Source organism: Platichthys flesus, chromosome 13 (assembly GCF_949316205.1).
Source record: "Platichthys flesus chromosome 13, fPlaFle2.1, whole genome shotgun sequence".
In the NCBI taxonomy this organism is placed as follows: domain Eukaryota; kingdom Metazoa; phylum Chordata; class Actinopteri; order Pleuronectiformes; family Pleuronectidae; genus Platichthys; species Platichthys flesus.
The window spans coordinates 12,218,406-12,241,674 of NC_084957.1; the positions used below are offsets into that span (position 1 = coordinate 12,218,406).

A 23,269-nucleotide genomic window follows, 5' to 3' on the forward strand; every position below is an offset into this window, starting at 1 on the left:
TTTTCCCCAAGCACAGGCATGGCGAAGCTAAAATAACCCCTTTTGACTCCTCCCGGCTCCTGTAGTTGGGCTGTCAGCTCGGTTGTTTTGGCTGCGTGTTTGGTGTCAGGTCGAAAACCTGCTTTAAGGTTGGTGATCCACGGATTAAAGTAGCGTTTTCTTCAGGGCCACACACGTATAACATGAATATGTTTCTGTCACCGTGTTTGTAGCTCCACTTTATTCGCTAGCGTGGCTTTATTCAGCCTTCGGTCTGTGTAGCTGAAAGCTAGCCGCTAACAAACAAAGCTAATGCTACATCTTTAGTACTAAAAGTAGAGGTTGAGTGGTGGGAATCACGTTTTATTTTACTTTTCTTAAAAGCGCCATTTAACCTTAAGAGATCACACCTGACTTTGCGAGATATTAGGATTTCACAGATAAATGTACAATAGTGATGCTAGCCATAATAAGGAAAGCTAACGCCAGCAGCTAACGAGGCCGCTTTGTCGGTTTTCAATGGAACCGCAATGCGATTGGTAAAATAAAGAAATGCCAACATGAACTCTCTATGTAGATCGATATCATACGTGAGCGATTATTAGAAGCAGAGAGTGAAGTGAATGAAGAGGGATAAGCTAGCCCCATGCTAAGCTGTTATCGGTCTTGTCAGTGGTTAGGGTGGGGCTCTGCTAGCTGACGTTAATGGTCAGTGTCCCTCTGCAAACAGGGAACCCATTAAAGTCCCTGAGCTGCAGAGAGGAGAGAAAACACCGCTGGATGATCAGTGGTCCTCCTGCCAGGGCAAGCTGGGCTCCCAGCTGGGATCCTGCACAAGGTGGTGCTGAAGCTGGGAGAATCAGCTGTCAGCAGACCCACCTCACATGTCTGCCTTTAGTTTCCAGTGCAAACACAACCAGTCCCCCTGAAGTCAATAGGTTTCATCTTGAGATTCACTTGTTTCTCGGTGCCACTTCAAGGAATTGTGTTTTCTTTCGCAGCTGTGGCATCATGTCCGACAAGAGTGAGCTGAAGGCAGAGCTGGAGAGGAAGAAGCAACGTTTGGCCCAAATCCGAGAGGAGAAGAAAAGGAAGGAGGAGGAGCGCAAGAAGAAAGAGGTATGGGTAACCCTTTGTTTATGTGTCCAGCATTCACTGGCAATGAGGGCTGAAAAGTATAAGGGAGAAGGAACGCATTCAAAACCATTAGTGGCTCGATTTGAGTGAAACCGTGATTCAAATCATTGGCACTTTGAAAACTAAAGTCTATTCGTGTGTCAATGAACAAACGTTAAAGGTTTAATGACACTTATGCACATTGGATGTTGGATTTGATTCCACACAAGACAAAAACAAGTATAATGAAATTCAATATTATATATATGTATTTATTTATGAAATGAAAATTAAACACAAAGTTGGCTCCTTTTTCTCTATGGCACTCATAACATATTAAATAAAATATAAAATTTTAGAAAACATTTTAGAGGTGACATATATTAACCTCTGACTTGTTCATGGTGACCCCCACTGTCAGTCTGTCATAACGCATAGTTGGCTGCTGTTTTGTTATGACACTCATAACTTGCTCATGTAAAATACTATTTAAAAACATGTAATGATTCATGATCATGACTCTTTCAAGGATTTCACATATTTGCTATTTATTTACTGTAAATCTGCGATGACAGTTAATTTCATATTGTTGATCTACGATGTCAAAACAAAGTTGGCAAAAGAAAACGTGCTTCATGGACTGCTTTGTGTGAGTTGATTGACACTAAGTAGAGTGTATGAAAATGCTCATCTCTGATGTAATGTGATCACAGAACAATACGACTCACATGACTGAGTCAGTGTTTGCAAGTTGTTTTTCATAAAAAGGATCATGTGTACGTGTAGCACACAATCTCCACTCAAGATTAGAACTGAGCCTTCACCTCATATGTAAATCTATAGCGATGTCAGCAAAAATATTTTATTGAGGGAAAACTTTTCAACACATTTGCACATTGTGATTTTAGGACAATCTACCATCTGCCTATCCAACAGAGGGGCATTGTCAAATAATGACAAAGCTGTGATTTGTTCAAATTTGTTTGAATTCTCTGGTGCTCGTTAAGTTAAATTCTTGAACTGTCCGACCAATGCAAATCTCAGTTAATTATTCAGAACCTGGGGATTTGCAAAAGTCTCCCAAAGCTAAACATCTGAAAAATCATGTCGCCAAGCACTTTTAGGAAGCTGTTAGTTGCAGACACTTTTAATTTGGTGCCTTTCTGGTATCCTCTTATTCTTTAGCCCTTTAATGTTAACATCCTTATTGAAAATGTGTTGATTGAAACAGGAATTTTGTCATTAATTCTTCATCAAACATTTATTGTCTTAATCTGATCAATGAATAGATCCTGTCCTTACACTTTAGTGGACAGAACTTAATTGTTGGAGATCATAGCAATGTAATGTGTTATGATTGCATTAATAGATGATGTGTTTTCATTCTTCCAGTCCGACCAGTTGAAAGATGCTGCCGCTCACCAGGACGATACTGACCTGGAGAAGAAAAGACGTGAGACCGAGGCCATGCTACAGAGTATGGGCATAGCCTCAGATGCTCCTGTCGGTATGTTATGTTACTTGTGGTTCGTTCCTTCAGTCATATCTGCTTTTAATAATAACTTTTAATTTAAGGAATAACAGGTATTTCAGGGAGCAGTCTTATACGTTTCATGGTTGTATTTATATATACACTGTCTTAGTGTTGTTCACACTCCTACTGGGTGAGGAGTTTAGGAATCTTTTTTTTACGGCCAAACAATGGCATGTTCTTTACTTGGCAACCCCGTCACATGATTTGAATCCGGCTGATCATGAGATCATGTTGAAGACCAGACTGAAGGCAAGAAGCTCAGAAGCAGTAACATTCAGTCATTGACTGCTTCTAATGTACAACCAAATATCAACTATAATAACCTTAGTTTGACAGTTATTTTTCTGCCAATGATAATTTGATAAATAAAGGACCCTTTTTAATACTGCTCATCAGGTTTGTATGCTAAGAGCCAAACATTAAAGCTGAACGCCAACCTTTTAAACTCAGTCATTCTCATGAGGTGAAATGTTTTTATTGGAGTTATTTGAGATGCAGAGCTGTCTGTTACAGAGCCACTCAAGAAAAGTCATATCCACTCAAGAAAAGTCATATCCATTACACAGATTATTAGGCTACCACCAAGCCATCTTTAAAAGGAAATGTCATGTCCAAAAATGTATTCAATATGTTTTTGCAGGTTTTCACAGCAAATTGCTGAGACAAGCCTGAACATGATCTCTGAAACAGTCTTACTCAAGCAGATTTCACAATAATGACGATACTGTTGTTTTACAACATGAGCAGAGTCAATGATAAAAGAAGTATTAGTGAAAGTACAAAATGTTAATGTTTTTGTAATGCTCAGATTATTTGCTGTGGGTTTTTGGAGCACTGTCCTGTTGCTAACACCAGGTGGCAGAAGAGATCCATACTAAAAACCCTCATCACCTAAGAATCCAAGTCTTAACAGAAGTGACACAACATCATGTTTGTCTTTATATTCTACATGTCATTGCAGCTATTCAAACGTTTATTTAATACAGACGTAGTCAATGCAATTTCTATTTTGTTATGCCTTGTTTACTCTTGTGTTTGTAACTTACAGACAGATTTACATATTTGTCCTGCTCTGCTCCTAATATGAGGAGTCAACACTGTTCACCACATGTTCAGTAATATCGTGTCAGTGAGAAAATGTCCTGACATTTAAGATTGTTCATCCACTGAAGTCAGGATGAATTTGTCCTCTGTTTTGAATACATCAGCAACTTTACATGGTAACAGATGATTATTGTGTGTCTCACTGTGTAGTCCCCCGTCCCATTTCTCCGACTGCCAAATCGGCAGGTACGCCAAGCGAGGCGGGAAGCCAGGACTCTGATGGAGCCGTTGGACCCAGGTATGTTTTTATATGTTTTAAGTCCTTTTTCTCCATTAAAGACAAAATGTCTGAATGTGTTTTACGTCATTGATCTTAAATCTCTTCAAACCGCTCTCTCCACTCTTTGTGCTCATTCATGCTTATGCCTACAAGAAAATGTTTTCACTGTCACAGCCACTGAAATTCCAAATGTTATTATGCAGCACATTTAGTTCTGAAATATCTTTCACATGGTTTGAAGAAGTGCAGATCTGCTTTTGCTTTGTGAGCTTTGCATTACATTGAACTCGGGACACAGGTTATGAAAAAATGTAAAGCCTGATTGTATTAAGAGCAAGAGAGCTGAACATTTTTACAAAGTCTCACTCCCAAACAGCCAATGATGAGGAGTTAATGCCGAGTGAGTGCGTGTTTATTTAATTTGTGTGCCGTTGAATTAGGACGATTCTAAATTAACAATAAAACAGCAGGCTGCTGCTGCGATGCCTGGGGGACTTCTTAACCCCTAATTAGAACCCCTTCCCTGCACAGAAATCCAAGCTCCCCCAGTGTCCCATCAGGCCCAGGGAGCTGTTCCCCCTACGTGTTGACTCATTTCCCTCACCAGCATGGCCATTTCCTACACACATGGAGGTCATGTTTTCTCCCTGAGGGCTCCTTCTTTCTCTCTCTCTCCTTCCCTCCCTGTCTACACAGCACTGGGAGTCTTTGGTGTGACACAGTTCAGGCTGTATCAGCCCCGCAGGCTGCACATTACACCCTGTGTCATCCCACTCGGAGGGCCGATGTGTCCACGCATTTTAAGCAGACACGTTCTTTCATCTGTCATCTTGAGTACTGCGTAGACAGACGCGAGCGTGATTTGACCTGAGAAACAACAATAACAAAAAATAAATGGAGTTTGTTAAGTGTGTTTGGTAACATGCGAACGTGACTGATGAGTGACGTACGATCCGATCGGCATGTTGTGTGCCACAAAGCTAACCTGATCTCCTCTCTTCATTTGTGCTTGCCTGTCTCTCTCACTAATGCCGCCTTGTTGCCGTGACACTAACCAGGAATCTGCATTGGGACTCTGACCCGTCCACACTTCAACTTCACTCTGATTCTGAGCTGGGGTACTGGACACTCTCTTCTCTCCTTTCCTGGTCATTTTCCCTTCTCTCAATCTATGGCATGATTACTTTGTTTTTCAAAGTCATGATTCAGTTAATGCAGTGCAGGAAAAACGTGCATGCAAGAGTGAGAAGACGAAACCATTTTAATGAATTCACACTGGTTGTTAAACTAATCTGAAGCCATCCCATGAAACACCCATTTACTTCCTTTGATCAGCAGTTTGATACAAAATAAATATAAAGCTGTGAATTGTTTCAGAAACACAGAAGAGCAGCTAAAGTAATGTGACTGTTGTATGTTTTTGTTGTTGTTAAACCTGTGCCTCTTTTGCGGTGATGTTGTGCAAAGTTTGAGTTGTTCTGTGCTTTTAGGCGAGTGACTCCAAAACTGGGAATGGCCAAAGTCACACAGGTGGACTTCCCTCCACGTGAGACTGTGTCCTACACAAAAGAGACGCAGACACCTGTCGTGACCCAGCAAAAAGAAGGTGATTCTCACTTCCTGTTGTACAGGTTTACCTCCCAAAACACAAAGAAAAGATGTCAGTACACAACTGAGTGCTTGAATATGTCAATGTGTAGGTTTTACAAGCTCTATTTACATCGACATATATGGTCGTCTGACTTTGGTTGACAAATGTTTTATTTTGCTGCATGAGGTGCACAAGAGACCGGAAATGAACAACAAGTAGAAGAGAGTAGATTTAACAAAGAACTGAGATGAAAGTATAGAAAAAAATGAGGCCCAGGAACTAAAAGTCAGAGGAGAGAGCTTAAACTCGGCCTTTCCTGCTCCTCTGAGCCTCATGTGCAGCTCGACAACCAACTCGGTATAATTAATGAGCAAGTTGAGAAACCAGTAACAGGAAAGAGACATGTGATTGGAGGGGAAGATACGAAGTGCAGTGAATATGACTGCTTACTGCCTCCGAAGCATGTCGATAAGTATGTAATTGCTGATGTTCAGGCTACTGCTAACGTCCACATGTTGAACACATGTCCATGAAATATGCATTATTTGTGGGTGCCCTGCTTGATGTATCGGCAGATGGTGAATGATGCGCTTTACTAAAATCCGGATTGGAGGATGTGTTTTGTGTTTTTCTGTTATGTTTACCTGCACCAAGGAAGTTATGTTTTCACGCCTGTCTGTTTGTGAGCATAATAACACAGAAACGACTGAAAGAATTTCCACGAAACTTGGTGGAAGGATCCAGTATGAATCAGGGAAGAACCCATTACATGCTGGTGTGGATCTGGATCATGGGGCTGATGCAGGAATTTTAGACATAGGACATCTTACAACGCATAGTTGTAAGATGTCCTAGTAGTTGGGGACTGATGTCAATGAGCAGCTTGTTTCATTTGAAGAGGACTGTTTGAGCCTTGGCTCAGGTATTCACTCGACTGAGAGAAGTATCTGGACCAGTCGCAATTCCTCAAAGTACTGCCACCGTAAGAACAAGAGTTCTTTCTGATTTCTCAGTTTATTTTAATCAGCTGGCATCGTTTTAAACGTACGTAAAAGCTGGGTAAGGATTTGAAACAGTGTACTGATTGTTGGTTTCAGTTTGATCAGGTGGCGTGTAGGAAATTCTTTGGTGGCATGCGGCAGGAGCGAGATAGAATTGTGTGATTTTGTGGAAAACTATGAGCAGAACTATTGAAGGATGAAGAGCATCCCTCTGTTCCTTGTCGCTCTTTACTCTGGACTCTACTGAGCATTGTAAAAACTGTGTTAAACAACGATGTTTTCTGCCAGCTGTTCAACACGAGGCCCCCTTCCCCTCTCTGCCACTATGTAATCATTTCATCAACTCCCTCGCTTCCCTGTCTTTTCCCTTCACTGAACAGGCACATAACAAAACGCAGTCAGTGACATTGTGCATTTTCACACCATCACTTCTGGCACTCGATGAGACGGCATCCCCTTCCCTGCTTGCGCCCCTCGGCGCATTTCTGATGTGCGGGATGGCATCAGGTCTGCTCTGTGATTGAGCGATTTATCATGTTGTCAAAGGGAGGCAACAGCGCGGCACACTCAAGGTCAGCGGGCGGTGGCATTAGAGGGAGCGGTGGCCTTGCCCGGCTCGCTGCAGACCAAGGGTTCCAACAGTGTCGGCAAGACATCTCTGAGAAAAGGAGTAAAAGATTCAAGGTTTTTTATGTTGAACATCACTTGCCCCATTGACCCTGAAGAAAGACCGCCTGGACAGTCGAGGAGAATGCATCCTCATTTTTATGTTATTTGTTTGTTGGTCACAGGGACAGTAGTGCCTCACTCGTCCACTGGACAAGTACTGGGCCGTGTTTATTAACATATTGTGGAATGAAATCACCTCTCAGATTGCTCTGACTGTATACGATGACTCACTATTAGCCCTGGCGTCTTAATCATCCCAGTTTGTGAACTTTTGGACAATATAGCATAACAGTTATCGCCCGCTTTTAGAATGGCTCTGGTTTCAGAACTAAATACCCCATTAGCTTTTTCTATTGATGTTTTATAAATAGAGTTTTAAGCCTGGAACTGGAGCCACCAGCTACGAGATTAATCGTAAGATTTGATTTACATAAAACAATAATAAGGAAAAAATTAAAAACATGGCAAAGGTACAAGACTGTGCATAATTATTTTAATACTAATTCCATAAACCACTGCAAATGATCCCTCTCCAACAACTTCCACTGTGCGATTTCTTGAATTCAATCTTGGAATGGTCTTGGAATACCTTACCTTGGATGAAGGTACCATCCAAGGTAAGGTATTCCAAGACCATGTAACCCTACCTTGGATGGTTACAATATGGAGGATCATCAAAATCTCTATTCAGAAAACTATGCTGTTGAGCTCTATGTGGATGCACGTTTTACTCTGGTGGCACTTTAAAAAAGTTAATTGATTTTGAGTTGTCAGATTGTTGAATGTCTGTAATTCAGCTACAGTATTCCCAACTGCACTAGTAGGTAATGTAGCATCAGTATGCACTCCTCAACAAGAGGCTGTAATTATGGAGTAAGATACTGTTGGAGGTTGAGGAGAGCTGAGGGGTGTGTGTGTGCACGTGTCTGGGAGTCTGTCTACTTAGCATTAAGCATGTAGAGGAGTTTAGTAAATCGAATATTTAATTGAATGTGATTGTTTTTAATCACTCGGAATTCAGAGGCAGGTTAAAACTTTTAATCACAAAAGCCCTTAATGGCCTTCTTGTTTCGAGTGCCACTTGTAGTATTGGTCAGCTTTTATGCACTTGATGATTAGTACTGTTAAATATCAATCGTATCTCTCTGTCATACAGCAGCTGATACATTTTAATGGAAAATTTTTCTCAGTGTGCAGTTGAATAGTTTTTTGAAATAGTTTTTTCCTACCTTTGTTCCTGGTTTTGGATTTGTGCTGACAACGGACATGTTTGGGATCTTTACTCCTCACTGTTTATTAGACATCACTGTTAAAAGAGTTGAAAACAGTATAATCCACATTCCCAAACGACCACAGTATTATCAGATCGTCAAAATCAGTTTTTTCTTTGGATGTAGTCAAAGATACCAACGTTTTTCAACTTGGAAAATATTGATAACAATTTTGGAAACTGTCGATAGAGATTCTCTATTTAAAGAACTAAAAATCTGACCGTGTGTGTGTGTGTACACTGGCAGGTTTTTGTCATGTGTGGTTTCATTATTGGCCTTTTTATAAAGCAGAGACAAACGCTGTTGCACGTGCTGAAGTCAGATCCTTGTTCTGGCAGGACATATAGAAAGTGGAAGACACCTGCAGCGAAGAGCAAAGGTCATTTAGTTTTCTGGTTGTACATCACTGGCCTCATGCTGTGTCTGCATTAATATATTGTCAATTGACGAAGACCTGTGATTACTCTGCCCCCCACCCCCCCACCCCCACCCCACCTCCTCCTGTCCGGCTCCCCCAGAGAAAAGCTTTTATTCCTTAAGTGGTACAAAAGCCATAATTGGGCCTGCTTTGAGAGGAGGTGTCAGTGTATGGGACATCGGTGATTCGGGTGAATTCTGTTAAATGCAAACCCCCACCACCACCATCCCCTCCTTCTTGTCTTTCCTCCACCACCCAGCCTCGCTAAGCGCTGCTGCTGCCCCCCTACACGTCCCTCCCCAGCGGGGTCACCAGGATCACTAGCTTTTCTCCAAATGGCCATTTTGGCTGGCAGGTGCATTATACCCTTTATTTTCAGATTGTCTATCCGCTCCTAATGCCTGGCAGGTTGATTGCTCTGGCTGCCTCACCACGAAAAGGGCTGACGAGCACGGCCGGGACTAGCTGAAAGACAGTGATTACTGTTTTCCTTTAAGCCTGATTGAGGCCCTTGAAAGGAAAGATTTTAACCTTCCCCTGTTGGTTGCAGGAGTACGGCCGCACATTGAAATGGCTTGTTTCATCAACCCAGTTCTGTAAACTCATCAGTGTACCCAATAACCTTCTTCCCAAACCTCCGTCTGAGAAAGGGGATAAATCAGTTTATGGACAAAGTGACAGATGACATTATCATTTAGATTATCTCAGTAGGAAGGAAATTCTGGCATGTGGTGCTGTCATCCTAGATTAACTATAAGGTTCATACCAAGATAAACGGCTGTAGAAACCAGACGAGTATTTCTCCTCTCCTCATGAATCTGTTTTGTCCGGCTTTTTCTTCTGTTTTTTTACATCGAAAAGAATGAGCTATATACTGTCTTTAAGAGATGCGTTTTGAAAAAGCGTGTTCATCTTCTTTGAGGTAGAACCGGTGTGCAGTTTGCCAGCTGGTCTGGCCTGTATTTTGTCGTACATTCTCTGAGGTTGAATAGCAGTTGCAGGACCTCCTGCTAGGATGGTAATTGCATAGGCTTGCCGTTCAGGGAGAAGCTTGTGTCAGGGCAGCCAGGCGGAAAACCTCTGTACCATCCCCATGCCACCTCTGAAGAGCACGAGACAATCCCAGCATCACCATCTGCTTTTGCACCATGCCGTCATCCGGCCACACCAATGGGCCGGGCCCTGGCAGCTGCTCCACACCCTCTGCCCCGCTGCCCTGTGGCCTAGAAGGGGGCAACCTGCTACTGGGACACAGAGGAAACGGCTACACTGACAGCTCAAGTCTATTGAATGGCTAGAGTCTCATTAACAGTTAGTGAAGACAGGGGTCCCTATGACAACAACACACCCGCTGCGCTGTGTCCCTTCGACACAAATGACAAACTTCCCGGCTTTAGAGGAGCAGGTTCTGTCTGAAAGGCGACATTGTGCTGACAAACCAAACAAATGTAAGGCAGAGGTACAAAATCAGTCTATGGGCATGCCGATAATCACCCGCCGAAGCTTTTATTGAAAGAAGAAAATAATAGAGGTGGAAGATGTACTGACCAAAAATGATCAAACCTGTGCCTGGAGCCATGATCGTCTTTGTTGTGAACTTTTTTTACTCAGGATTTGGTTTTATTTCCTGCTCAAGTTTTGACATAAACAGAATGATTTGCAGTTTCTTGCATAGGAACATGTTCAGAGATGTAGTCCACTCAGCTAAGTGTGTTTTCCCTGTCCTGTTTTTATCAACAGAGGAAGAAGAGGAGGAAGAAATTGCTGCTCCTCAACCAGCAGTCGTGACTCCGACTGAGAAACCCGACCAGAAGGAGGAGGAGGAAGGTACTCCACTACCCATGAAATTGAGCCTCTTCAGCTCCTCTAGAAATTTTACAATTTCATTTATAATAGTGAATGCAGAGAACAAAGAGGTTTCTATTCCTGTAAAGCAGTGCATCACTTTTCATAATGACCCCGAGCGTTGGATAACCTCAATACATTTCATTGTCTTTTTCTCCTCTGTATAGTGCCCCCCCATGAGCTAACCGAGGAGGAAAAACTCCAGATCCTGCACTCGGAGGAGTTTGCGAATTTCTTTGACCACAGCACTCGCATTATTGAGCGAGCTCTATCAGAGCATGTGGACCTCTTCTTCGACTACAGTGGCCGTGACCTGGAGGAGAAGGAGGGGTAATAGTCGGACAGCTAGTGCCGTTTTTTTAAATCATAATTGGTTTCTGAAGCACTGTTTTTATTGATTTTGTGGTGCTTTGTTTTCCCCTCAGTGAAATCCAGGCCGGAGCGAAGCTGTCTCTCAACAGGCAGTTCATGGACGAGCGCTGGTCCAAACATCGGGTTGTCACCTGTCTCGACTGGTCCCACCAGGTCATTTTCCTTTTTTGCAGCTCTTTTATATATAAACCAACAGGTTAACACATCTCACTGGACACAGTTTAGAAAAGACTTTGCAATTATTCAAACGTCAATCCCGACAATTAATTTGTGGCGTGTTTGTGCTAAAATAAAAGTGATGTGTGCATGTGTTGCTAAATGGCTGTTAAAACAACTTAGCTTTAAGCAGCCATAATGCTTTATGATTACTTAGGTTGGCTTTGACAGCATTTACTTATAGCCACGACTCCCTCAGGAAAAGTAAGTTATGTCCCATACAAGTTGTCACCATAATGATTTGTTTCCTCCGGTGTCCAAGGTCATTTAATGCATGATGCTGCAACGACTTCTGACAGTGATTGAACACCAACTCTTGGTGCACAGTATTCACTTGTTCAGAGCCACATCCACTCCCTGGTGATTTGAAATTATGTATTCACACACTGTAAACCCTCGGATCAGGTATTAGAAGTAGCTGAGGTTAACGGTTTGTTTACGTCTGGATAGTGTTTCTGAATTTATTCTCTGCACATCAGTCGGCTTGAATCTTAAAAGCTTCTCAGTGAGCTGCTCTGTTTTGGTCGACTGCTGTGTTCCACTGAGCGCCTCCAGAATTGTAACTATTGGTTAAAAATAATTAAAGCAAATAAAAAACGAAATTTGCCAAAGTTTCTGCAGGGTTGTCAGACGTAAACATACATAAATCTTGAGGAAACAGTTACTCATTCTTTAAGGCATTCAGCAGCACTGCAAAGGGCAAGCAAGGCTCGTCCACATCGAGCCGAGCCTGGGGGGCATGTCTGCCCCCCCCCCCCCTACCCCCCCCCCCCCCCCCCCCCCCCCCCCCCACATTCATTTGGGCTGATTTTTTTTTTTTTCTGTCACCAGTATCCTGAACTCCTGGTTGCCTCATACAACAACAACGAGGAAGCTCCTCATGAGCCAGATGGCGTTGCATTAGTGTGGAACATGAAGTACAAGAGGCCTACACCGGAGTACGTCTTCCATTGTCAGGTACGATAAAGTGAAGCGCCTCTGTCTCTTCCTCCCACTCCTCCCATTGTTCTCATGGGTGGCTTCTTCCATGACAAGCATGGAACCCTTCCAACCAACCCCTGTTTGCTCACCCCTTCTGCCTTCATCCACAATGTGAGTTCACTGGGCTGGCATCCACCTCCACCGCATCCATCTACAAACACATGTTCTCGCGGCGCCGGCGAAGACCTGTGGTGCAGGAGTTGAACGAAGTCCAAGCACTGCAGCAGGATTAAGTGTGTGGGGCTGGGCTGGTTATCATGTGCATCTAAACAAGGGCCCTGTGTTCAGAGGAACGAGCAGGGAGAGCAGCAGAGCTCCTCCGCTCTGCCCAGCCTTATTATAATGCCTGCCCCGAGGCTCCTTCACCAAGACAAGTTGAGTAGAACCACATGTTGTTGCCTCCAGAGCGGATGTAGATGAAGGCATGCGGCTCAGATGAGTAAAACTGAACAGAAGTGAGAATGCAATTTTCCTAGTGCTTCCAAGCCGACTCCAAATGAGATTTAGCTCATCAAGTTGGAACATAAAGAAGTCCCTGTAGAAAAATATTGTGGCAGGTAGGGCAGTGTATGTCAGCACCTGAGAACCAATGATAAGGTTCATGAATTAAAGTTATAATTTAAGTTTTGTTTTGCTTACACAAAAAGGAGTCAGGCATGAGTGATGCAAGATGGAATATGTTAAAGCTCTAAACAGTTTTTGAACTTTTGAGATAAAGCAGGAGAACAGCGGATTCGAGTTGAGGTTTACCATGTTCTGATTCCTGGTAACTCTGAAGGTTTAATGCAGGTCTGCCTTTTGGCCTGTTACCTCAGTGGATAGTTAGTATTATTTTTATTTTTTTCTGGAATTTTGTTTCCATTAGTTTTCATCAAAAAAGTCTAGTTCTTTAGGGTTTTAACCAATGATTATTGTCATTTTTGGTTTAATCTGACAAATTTTTTCTGGAGCATTTTCTGACTGTACTTGATAGAGACAAAGAAGACATACAGGAATAACAGTATTCTGTTTGATTGGAAGTTGGACATAACTTTAGACTTGGCTCCAGGACGTGTCACTATAAACATGTACTTTTTCACCACCAGAGAAACTAAATATTGCCTTTTCCCCTTCTCCGCCTTTTCCTCTTTCTGACAGTCTGCTGTTATGTCGGCTGCGTTTGCCAAGTTCCATCCCAACGTTGTGGTCGGGGGCACATACTCAGGGCAGATTGTATTGTGGGACAACAGAAGTAATAAGAGGACCCCTGTGCAGAGGACCCCCCTGTCTGCAGCAGCACATACGGTACTGTAAACAACTGGCGGAGTGGAACCGTACTTAATTAGAAATACAGCGGGAGACTGAACTTCCTCCCTCACTGTTGTTGCAGCACCCGGTGTACTGTGTGAACGTGGTCGGCACCCAGAACGCCCACAATCTGATCAGCATCTCCACTGATGGAAAGATGTGCTCCTGGAGTCTGGACATGCTTTCCCAGCCACAGGTAACACATATACTGTGTGTGGGGGGGTTCTTTATTCATGGCGGAACTTCGTTAAAATAGGATTAAAGTTTTAACCACCAAGTTTAATTGTTTAAGCTCAGATTTTACATTTTGTGTAACGTCCGTCTCCTCAGTGTCACATTCCTCTCACTTCCTGTCCCACCCTTTCAGACTAAATGTCAAAGTTTTTGGCCGGACTTCTTCCTTTTGGCAATCCAGTTTGGTATTTTCCCCCGGCTTTACCCTTCCACAGCCATTTTTCACTTGCAAGGAAATTAAATTTGCTAGCTGTGTCATTTCATCCGTGCTGCCAAGACCTCAACTTCTGTCAAACGTCAATTTTTTTTTGCTCGTAGAATTTACATTATGCATTAATAAACTGTCAAGTGATTTTTATAGGTTGTGCTTGGCAGAGTGTGTGTTAACGTTAAAGTCTGAGCAGGGAGCTTTTTATGGATGTTGTTCTATGTCTCTTCCCCCACCCTCCACAGGACAGCATGGAGCTGGTGTTCAAGCAGTCCAAAGCTGTAGCCGTCACCTCCATGTCTTTCCCTCTTGGAGATGTCAACAATTTCGCGGTGGGCAGCGAGGACGGCTCGGTCTACATGTCGTGTCGTCATGGAAGGTGTGTTCATAAGGAACCGCGGTCCCTCGCGCCCCTTCCGAACACCGCCAGGAAACTGAGGCGGCTGGTTAGGCCCACCTAAGACCGTGTGTCAAATAAATATAGCCCACTCACTTCCCCCCGGTGCAACGCAAATCCAACACAATCCACACTCCTGCTGTTTGAGGTTTCACTCCTGCCCGGTCATCCTGTTTTTCTTCTCCACTTGTCAGTTGTGTTTGTAAAGGTTGTTCAACATAAACAGGGCACACATGCAGGGGAAACAAATCATTTCTTTCCCCCCGCGTCCTCTTTTTCTTTTTTTCTCAGTGTGTTGCTCCCGGTGAGAGAGTTTGTTTACAGTCGTTCGTCCCGGGGAGAATTAAAGCTGCAGTTCATCCCACAATGTTCTCATTTAAGAGACCAGGCCTCCTCATACAGTGGATGGTCCGTGGCAGAGAAATGTGGCTTAAATCAGAGCTGCCACTGAGTAGCATGTTAGCGCCACACTAAATGTCCTGCATTATGCCCAGAGGCCGCGGAGGGGGGATCGCTGCAAGGCTCCCCGCGGCAGAATCACCTCCGTAATTGGGGGAATAATTTTCCACCTCATTTACAATAGTATGATACTCTCATCGCAGTTAATAACGCATAAGCATCACTCATGCTGAGTATTTACCTCTCTACCTTAATTATCAGAGCCTCAGTTCGGTAACAGCTCTGCAACGTGTGGTTGAGGGGTTGCAGAATCTTTTGCCACCCTGCTGGTAATCACACGATATAAGTAAATGATTAATGTGAATACATCCAGCAGAGGTCTGTCTGCGCCTGCTGCTTTCGTTCATGCTTAATCTAACACCCAGTTATTAGAAAGCAGTTCATAATTTCGTTTGTTTCTTTTGCACAGACGCGTATATTCAAATATTAAAAACTGTAGCTCATTACTCCACATCTTCCTCCCCTGTTCACCTGTTTGCTCCACAGCAAAGCGGGCATCAGTGAGATGTTCGAGGGCCACCATGGGCCCATTACAGGGATCGACTGCCACACAGCTGCAGGGCCCCTGGACTTCTCCCACCTGTTTGTCACCTCCTCTTTCGACTGGACTGTCAAGCTGTGGAGCACCAAGGTACGAGTGAGATCTCGCGCGCACTGCGATTTGATGGGGACCCCTGTCATGTGTTGATGTTGCAGTGCAAGTCACACACTTGAGTCAAAAGGTTGATAAACCGGTAAGACAGACGTCCAAAGTAGAGAGTGGATATCCGAGCCTGACACCTCGTAGTTCAGGTGGGGGTTCAGACACGTTGGCTGGGGTATCTACTTGACTTTTTATCCTGCCCATGGCGGTAATCGGGGGGGGGGGGGGTTGTTAAAACATCAGCTTTGGATCAGGTTTGGACACAAAAAAACTGAATTCCTGTCAGGCTCGGCTAATTTTCTCTTGGACTCGGTCAGAGAATTGCCACTCGAGGCGCACTCGGGTTCTGACAACCAGACGAGTCACCGAACTGGATCCTGTTTACCCAAAAGTAGTTAAAAGCAAGGTGAAGCAATGTCAGCAGCTCTGTGAGGCTGGAACTGTCAGTGCGAGGAAACCCACATTTATACGACAGAATAAAGAGTGTTAAATGTGTGACTTCATTGTCAGTTGAAATGAAACAACAAGACAATCAGAACACTACTATTACAGCAGATTAAACAGCTGATCCACTCATTTCCTTAAACCTTATAATAACTTGAATAAAATGTTCTAAACACAAAACACAGTAAGAGTTTCTACCACAGTTTCAGCCTCATGACCTTAACTTACTGACATTGTAGCACAACCACTGTCGTCATGCTAAACATCCAGCAGTGTTCAATCCATGTTTATCATTTTAGTTTAGCAATGAACAACACAACAGCTGATAAGAACGTGGTCCGTTTGGCTGGTATTAAGTCATAAAGAAATCCAGTGTGCAACATGAGTCATATGGCAATTCATTAAATATATTTTGAGATACTCTGGACCAGACTGGATCAATTTACCGACGTACATAGAGTCTCACAAATAAGAAAGACTGGACAGTTTGATCGGGATGAAGAAACCTAGTGTTAAAAAATGCTGGAGTGGTAACCGATTCATGTATAGAGCAAGAACTGAATCCCTTCACAATAAAAGATTGAAAAAATTCATTCTTAACTTTTTTCTTCCCAAACACAACTGCAGAACAACAAGCCCCTGTACTCATTTGAGGATAACTCTGATTACGTGTATGACGTGATGTGGTCACCGACCCACCCCGCTCTGTTTGCCTGTGTGGACGGCGTCGGTCACCTGGACCTGTGGAACCTCAACAACGACACCGAGGTACTGCAGTCTATTTGAAACATAGACGTTTTCTGTGACACCCTTAAAATAAATCAAGGATTAGTTGTATCTAGTAAGAGCTACACTCAAATCCTAATGCGATGATTCACTGCAGAGGTAGATGAACATGGTCCCGCTCCTCTGATTGTTCTTCTGCTGTGTTATTGTTTCAGGTCCCCACTGCCAGCGTCACAGTGGAGGGTAACCCGGCCCTCAACAGGGTCAGGTGGGCTCATTCTGGCAGAGAAATCGCTGTGGGAGACTCCGATGGGCGAGTGCGCGTATATGATGTTGGAGAGGTGAGTGGGCATGACTCAGCTGTTTAACCACTCACTCTCTGATTATTCTGCTCTTGTCACTTAGACGTGATCCTGCGTCTTGCCTTGATTTGAACTTCTAGTAACGAGTAATTAATTACAGCTAGGCGGCGATTCACCTTAAATGCGATTTTTCTTAAGAGCATCTTGAGGATTTTACTCAAAGCGAGACTTTGAGTGTGATCCTGTGCCACTGGGGGCCGTGTCTGAAACCTCGGTAATGCCTCTCCACAGCAAATTGCGGTGCCACGAAACGACGAGTGGACCCGTTTCGTCCGCACGCTGGCGGAGATCAACGAGAACCGAGACGACGCTGAAGAGCTGGCGGCTCAGCGCCTGGCTGCCTGATCCCATCGCCATGGACACAACGCCTAAGGGACCAGTGGTGCACTTGTTAATATCATCCCCCCCCCCCCGGAAAAGATGGCGGTTATGATCAGAAAGAAGTATGGACATGTTTTGATTCATTGTACTTTAATCGGACAAGTCTACCTTGTCTGTTTAGCTGGCCAATCGCCAGTCTTCCTTGGAACAACATGACCTCAGACGTGAACAGGAAGCCATGATCGCAAACGCAGCACTGTCGTCCTCTTTTTAACCAGATGCCTTAAATTTTCATTTAAAGGTTTCATTTAAACCTTGACTGTAAAGATCCTTAACTGTCTTCATTTAAAGCATGAGCCTTCATTTTGAGTTTTTCAAGCCAAATACTACAAGTGCTCAACTCCACGTATTCACCAGACACTCTACAGTTGAACCGAAGCAATCACATCTTGTCCAAGAATGTAAACATCTCACAGCTGTAGCCCGTGTTGTCATCTCTGTTGCTTTAGACTTCACTTGTTTGTAAAATACGGAATTGTCCAAAATCCAAATGTATTTCTACTTCTATATTGTTATAGATTTCACCAGTTTCCACCTGATCAGTGGAGCTGGTTAGACCTGGGATAGATGGAATATCCTCTATGCTGTAACTGCTCAGTGATTCTCAGATGTGTGGTGTGTGTTGACCGGACCTGAACAGAGACGGTTTGTTTCCTGAACAATCTCGAAGCCTGGTGTCAAAAGGGAGAATGTACTTTTCACACAGTAGAAACAGTCTGAATGATTTATTTCAATAAAATACAATAAATACATTTAAATAATTCCCCCCCCTCGAGTCTCCCAGGTCATGATTTCAAAATAAATACTTGAAAACATCTGTACATCCTCATGTCTTTGAAACACGACTGACACATGCACACCAAAGCTGTTGCATGCCAGAAAGAAGAAAAGGAACGCAGCGAACAATTCTTTCTTGAAGCCATAATGTCCCTCTGAAGAGAAGTACAATATGTACAATAAAGTGTGCGAAGACAAAGCAGTAAAGCCATACTCATGCAGCATTCAAAGCAAGACAACGGCTGAAATGCGTTTGAATTGAAACGCGGCTCGATAAAACCACTAAGGAGGAGACGTGACGAGCGGAGGAGCATGCAGCCCTCGCGGTTTATGACGCCTGTGTGTCTGCTCCGGACTCCGCTGGTCTCCTGGTCTCCTCTCCAGAAGGCTTGAACTTAGGCAGGTGGAGGCCAAACTTTCTCTCCACGCCTGCAAAGGTTGCAGCAGCCAGACGGTAGCCGCCCACGTGGTCTGCTGTCAGAGAGGGAAGGTCCTCCATCGAGGGTTTGGGAGTGGGCTGAGAGCCGGTGGGCCGCCTGAGGAGAGACTCGTATTAGGGCCAAAAAAGCACTTCCTGGTATTAATGAGTGTTTTTCGAAAAGGGGGTGTGAGGCACTTACTGTCCTCCAAAGTCAACGTCGAACCATCTCTGCAGCAGCTCATAGGTCACCAGGGTCACGCCGAACTGTGGCGAGGATCTCAAGACACGAGCTGACAGAAGACGGATTGAAAACCACAATAAGGGATTCGATATTTTCTCTGGGGCAGCGAGCCTCCTTTCCACGATCATGAAATCACTTAACAGGACTACCGGTGTGTGGGTAGGTGTGTGTGTGCATTTACCTCCTGCACCCTTCCACAGAGCCCTGAAACCTTCTTCCTTTAGGATCTTCCCGAAGCAGTCGATGACGCCATTGTACGACGTCTGGCCTGCTCGGGCCGCCACCTGGAGTCGGGTCTTGATGACATCAGCAGGGGTCACCAGCGAGGCTGCCGGTACACCTTAGGATACATTTCACAACGGGTGTGAGCTGAGGCACTTTGACCATGAATACATGGTGTGGCATTTAGATAGCACAGTGTGACAAGTATACACACAATAAATATTATAGATATACACACAAATATATGTGTGTACATGTTTATTTAATATAAATAATATGTAGAATAGCAACCATACATTTATGAATGCACACACAAGTATACATGTTTGTATTGTGTATATAGGGTGATACGTATATGCACATGCAGACAGGCTGTTGCTGAGGTTCAGTGGAAGGAGCAGGCTTAATAACGTGACTTAATAAAAACATGTTGTTGTTGTTGCTGTCCAGAGGTGATCCAGATGTTTGTTACCTGCGATGGCTCCAGCAGTGAGCAGCTGCAGCGCCCCCAGGCTTCCGTCCTCATCTGCCAGCTTCTGCTTGGTGTGGGCATAAACAGGGAAGTAGATGGCAGAGAAGGGGACGTCTCGCAGGAAGCAGGCTTTGGCTCCCTAGAGAAAAGACGTTTTTTTTTTTAAATACAACATATATCAGAGGGCTGCTAAATTGGGCAAAGGCAGTGGTCGGGGTCTGGGAGCTGTCTCACTCAACCCACGGGGGGGCTTCAGTGATGATGATGGAGCCAAAGAGCCCCGGGCTGAGCGGCAGCCTCCAGAGACAGATCCATCTCTCTCTTTCTCTCTCTCTCACACACACACACACACACACACACCCCAACATGGAGCCCGGTGTGCTGGCTTCTTCCACCAAGAGGAAGTCAGCATTTTTTTTAACAAGCCACACGCTGTCTGCTCCTCATTAAAATATGGAGGATGAACACATGACTGGAGCTCTAAGTAAACCCACAAGAACCTGGAAAGGAGCAGTAGCAAAGTATGGAAAATTGGAAAATTACAAACAGTCAACAAAAGCACTGTTTGATGTGCACAGTTCTGATCTTCATCTTGGTTTTGTCGGTCTACACAAACAACAAGTTGGGTCAAATACAGTAGCATCTCATCTGTGCATTGTTATGTGATAACATACAGTGGTGCAAAATAAAGTGTTGCATTTTATTTACGTGTTTCCATTTATGTTACTTTGAAACCTCTGCTTCACTTCTTTTAAAATGAAAATATAAGTGTATCATGCTATTAAATTAACTGTAAATAATAATATGACAATTTTTCCTATAGAAAAATAATTATCTAAATAAAAACACAATGAATTTTGATGAACTATCCAACATCGTGGCTAAAATTAACTCCACATCCACTAATGACCGTGTTAAAATGAATATTATTGTATATGATAATATAACACTGAAAGTGACCGTTCTGCATAATGAGTAAGTTCTACTACTGAACTGATGCTGATGACATCATTATCCATAGAGGGCATTACCATACGTGTTGTGACATTGCTACTATTACTCTTTTTATACATATTTTATTGGTTACATTGACAATAACACATCATTCAACTGTATGTTTTATTATTTCTCAACTTTACCTGTTTCTTTACAAGTGTTTTGCTATTTTGTAAATTTCTTGCAGCGTTCAATATTTTATTATTTGAGAGATTCAACATCTTTATTTCACCCTTAACATTATTTGAATGTATTTGGTGAATTCCGTCTCTAACCTGAATGTTAGACATCAATTTGGACACTGTGGACACTTGTTCTTGCTGTTACCCTGAAGAAGTTTGTTATTTACAGGTTGATGTAAACGTATCACATTTCTGTATCTGCATCCTCACAACAAATTGCTGTTACAATGAATAAACGCCCCGTGTTGCTGATGTGTCTCAGAAAACACGGAGCACCTTTCACTGCCCTTGTTTGACACAGGCTGAGGCTGCGGACGTCCCGGTGCTGCAGAGGTGCTGACCTACCTTGTAGAGGCCAAAGAAGCCCAGGTCTCTCACAACGTTCAGGGCACTGACCCGGGGCCCTGTGGTGATCTCTCCAGCCACCTGCAGACGGATCTTAACAATCTCCAGAGGGTTGGTGAAAATCACCTGGGAACCTCCGGCCTGCAGGACGCAAGCGGAAAGAGTAAACAGCGGATGAGTTGTTTGTGTGTAGAGACGAGTTTGCAGTGGATTTCCTGTCACAAGTGGGGTCACACATTTGAGGAGTGAACTCGGGGTTAAATTGGTGAGTAAGCATTTCTTCATCGTAGGAATTTTCTAATTATCTCCGTAAACTCCGGCACACAAGACGCATTTTTGTCTGATTTTGCCAGAGAATGGCCTTGACAGGAGGAGGAAGAAGCAAGCATTGATGGAAGAACAACGGGGGTCACGAGAGAGCAGGCGTCGAGTGCGGAGACGCCCCGGCCCATGGTTGGGAGGCTCTGACCCTGGCACCGGCCCTCTGCCCCCTCGCCTCCCCTGAGGCACCTCCTGTGGCAGGGGTGAGCAGCCCTGCCTGGCCTTGCCCTGCACACTTCCCCAATTCACCCCCATTCCCAGGGGAGAGCGCTGAATAACCCGGACGGCTCCGGGTCCTCATAAGCGATGCCCTCAAGGCGAGGCACCCTCTGACTCCAGCACATTTATCACCCTCCCCAAATCTAATCAAGCCCCAGGATGGCTGCTGGTGACATTCAGGCCAACGGCTTTATCTGTAAACATCCGAGCAAAGGTCTAAAAAGTGCTCCGGCACATTCAGTCATTTTCAAAGTAGAGGGGGAATATCCGCTGCTCTGAAGATGAATGTCTCCTCTCTTCTATCTTCTTCAGTTCTCCTCTCAAGGGAGCCATCATTTAAAAAGCTAATTCCCGTCACATTAGCCAGACTCTAAACTTGCCTAAAATATAACGAGGAGGTGGGCCGCTTGATATAATGCACATGAATAAATTCAAACAACAGGCCATTCATATTGTTTAACAGTGTGCAATGGAAAGATCCTCGCTGCTCGTGAGGAGACCTGCGCTGGGACCACGCCTCAGGTATGTAAAGCGTTGTCAGACTCAATCACGTTGAGCGAGACCCCGCTTCATCCAGGACCCTCCGGGGCCTCTTCCTCCAATTACACCCTGACAGGGGTCACAACCCCGCAGACCCCGTTCCTCTGTGAGGAGCAACCTGCAGGCTCTGCTCCACGGCCGCCCCTGTTCCACTTTACCACCGAAATAGACCTTTAATCTACTGCTGACTCAAATGACTTCATGAGGCAAAGAAAAATCTATCTGGAGAATTCAGAGTCTAAATTTAACTTCTGTAGACGAGCTGAGCTGAGAACCATTTGTCTCCTGCACACTCGTGATAAATGAAACGTTATCATGAGAAACATCTGTTGATGAATTTAGTCAAATGGAATTCAAATGAAACTAAATCCACACAGATTCTAACACTTTGGCCAAAAGGAAATTTATATCTAATAAGACATAATATGTATCATACTTGTATCTCCTTCACACTTACTTGACGGCTTTACTTCCTCGTTACTTTACAGATTGTGACTTTACACACAAAATAGGAGTTTATAAAATTGTGAATGAATTGTTTTAGATTAAACTGATAATATGTACAGGGGGAAAAATGTTACACCATAATGCTCAGTATAATAGTATATTTATATATTAAATAAAGTTTTAGGAAATTATACATTCATTTAATGTAGTTTTGACTAATAATATAAAGTGCACACTTTTACTTCAATTAAATTTCAATCCAGGATATTTACTTGTTACAGTGTATTTGTACACTGCAGTATTGTTACTTTTACTTAAGTAAAGTAATCTAAATACTTCAACCACCACTGTATTTACTTTACTTGCATGGCTATGTGTTGATAGGAGTAAAATAGTTTAACATATTTCAATATTTGTTTTTTTTGTTCATCAACTGGTGTTGGAGTTATTCACCAACAGGCTGAATTTAAGGGACGACGGAGGTCATGCTTACACATCCACCAGCGAGGATCTCTGCCGGCAGAGGGATGGTGCCGTCCTGTGTGGTGAACTTGTCTCTGACAAAATCATTCATCTGAAAGAAAAAGAAGGGGAGACCACAGGAAGAAAAAAAGAAGGGGCAGATGAG

The 23,269-nt window shown here is 43.7% G+C and overlaps 2 protein-coding genes across 3 annotated transcripts in view; one reads left to right on the forward strand and one right to left on the reverse strand.

Annotated features, from left to right (window-relative positions):
• On the forward strand, nucleotides 1-18,221 carry dync1i2a (dynein, cytoplasmic 1, intermediate chain 2a). 2 transcript variants are annotated; one of them, XM_062402370.1, is made up of 17 exons: nucleotides 1-128; nucleotides 981-1,098; nucleotides 2,488-2,602; nucleotides 3,884-3,971; nucleotides 5,012-5,071; nucleotides 5,444-5,559; nucleotides 10,644-10,730; nucleotides 10,916-11,078; nucleotides 11,174-11,273; nucleotides 12,168-12,293; nucleotides 13,455-13,601; nucleotides 13,687-13,800; nucleotides 14,292-14,425; nucleotides 15,389-15,533; nucleotides 16,617-16,757; nucleotides 16,931-17,056; nucleotides 17,309-18,221. In XM_062402370.1, the coding sequence occupies exons 2-17, from the start codon at nucleotides 991-993 to the stop codon at nucleotides 17,420-17,422; spliced, it is 1,884 nt and encodes a 627-aa protein (XP_062258354.1). In that variant the 5' UTR covers nucleotides 1-128; nucleotides 981-990; the 3' UTR covers nucleotides 17,423-18,221. The 2 variants fall into 2 exon arrangements, with proteins under 2 accessions (XP_062258354.1, XP_062258355.1); XM_062402371.1 differs by lacking the exon at nucleotides 5,012-5,071.
• Nucleotides 18,169-23,269, reverse strand: part of LOC133967130 (electrogenic aspartate/glutamate antiporter SLC25A12, mitochondrial-like) — a 19,503-nt gene continuing 14,402 nt past the window's right edge. Inside the window, exons 13-18 of the mRNA XM_062402369.1 lie at nucleotides 23,135-23,215; nucleotides 21,115-21,255; nucleotides 19,592-19,730; nucleotides 19,079-19,237; nucleotides 18,856-18,946; nucleotides 18,169-18,771 (exon numbers count right to left, since the gene is read on the reverse strand). Coding sequence (XP_062258353.1) covers nucleotides 18,564-18,771; nucleotides 18,856-18,946; nucleotides 19,079-19,237; nucleotides 19,592-19,730; nucleotides 21,115-21,255; nucleotides 23,135-23,215 — 819 coding nt within the window. The 3' untranslated portion in view covers nucleotides 18,169-18,563. The remainder of the gene's footprint in view (nucleotides 18,772-18,855; nucleotides 18,947-19,078; nucleotides 19,238-19,591; nucleotides 19,731-21,114; nucleotides 21,256-23,134; nucleotides 23,216-23,269) is intronic.

Bases quoted from the DNA above. Each gene is read 5' to 3' on its own strand.
- dync1i2a (XM_062402370.1), top strand. From the start codon at position 991: ATGTCCGACAAGAGTGAGCTGAAGGCAGAGCTGGAGAGGAAGAAGCAA. The intron at 13,801-14,291 runs GTAACACATATA...CACCCTCCACAG, and splicing joins ACATGCTTTCCCAGCCACAG to GACAGCATGGAGCTGGTGTT. The intron at 16,758-16,930 runs GTACTGCAGTCT...TTATTGTTTCAG, and splicing joins ACCTCAACAACGACACCGAG to GTCCCCACTGCCAGCGTCAC.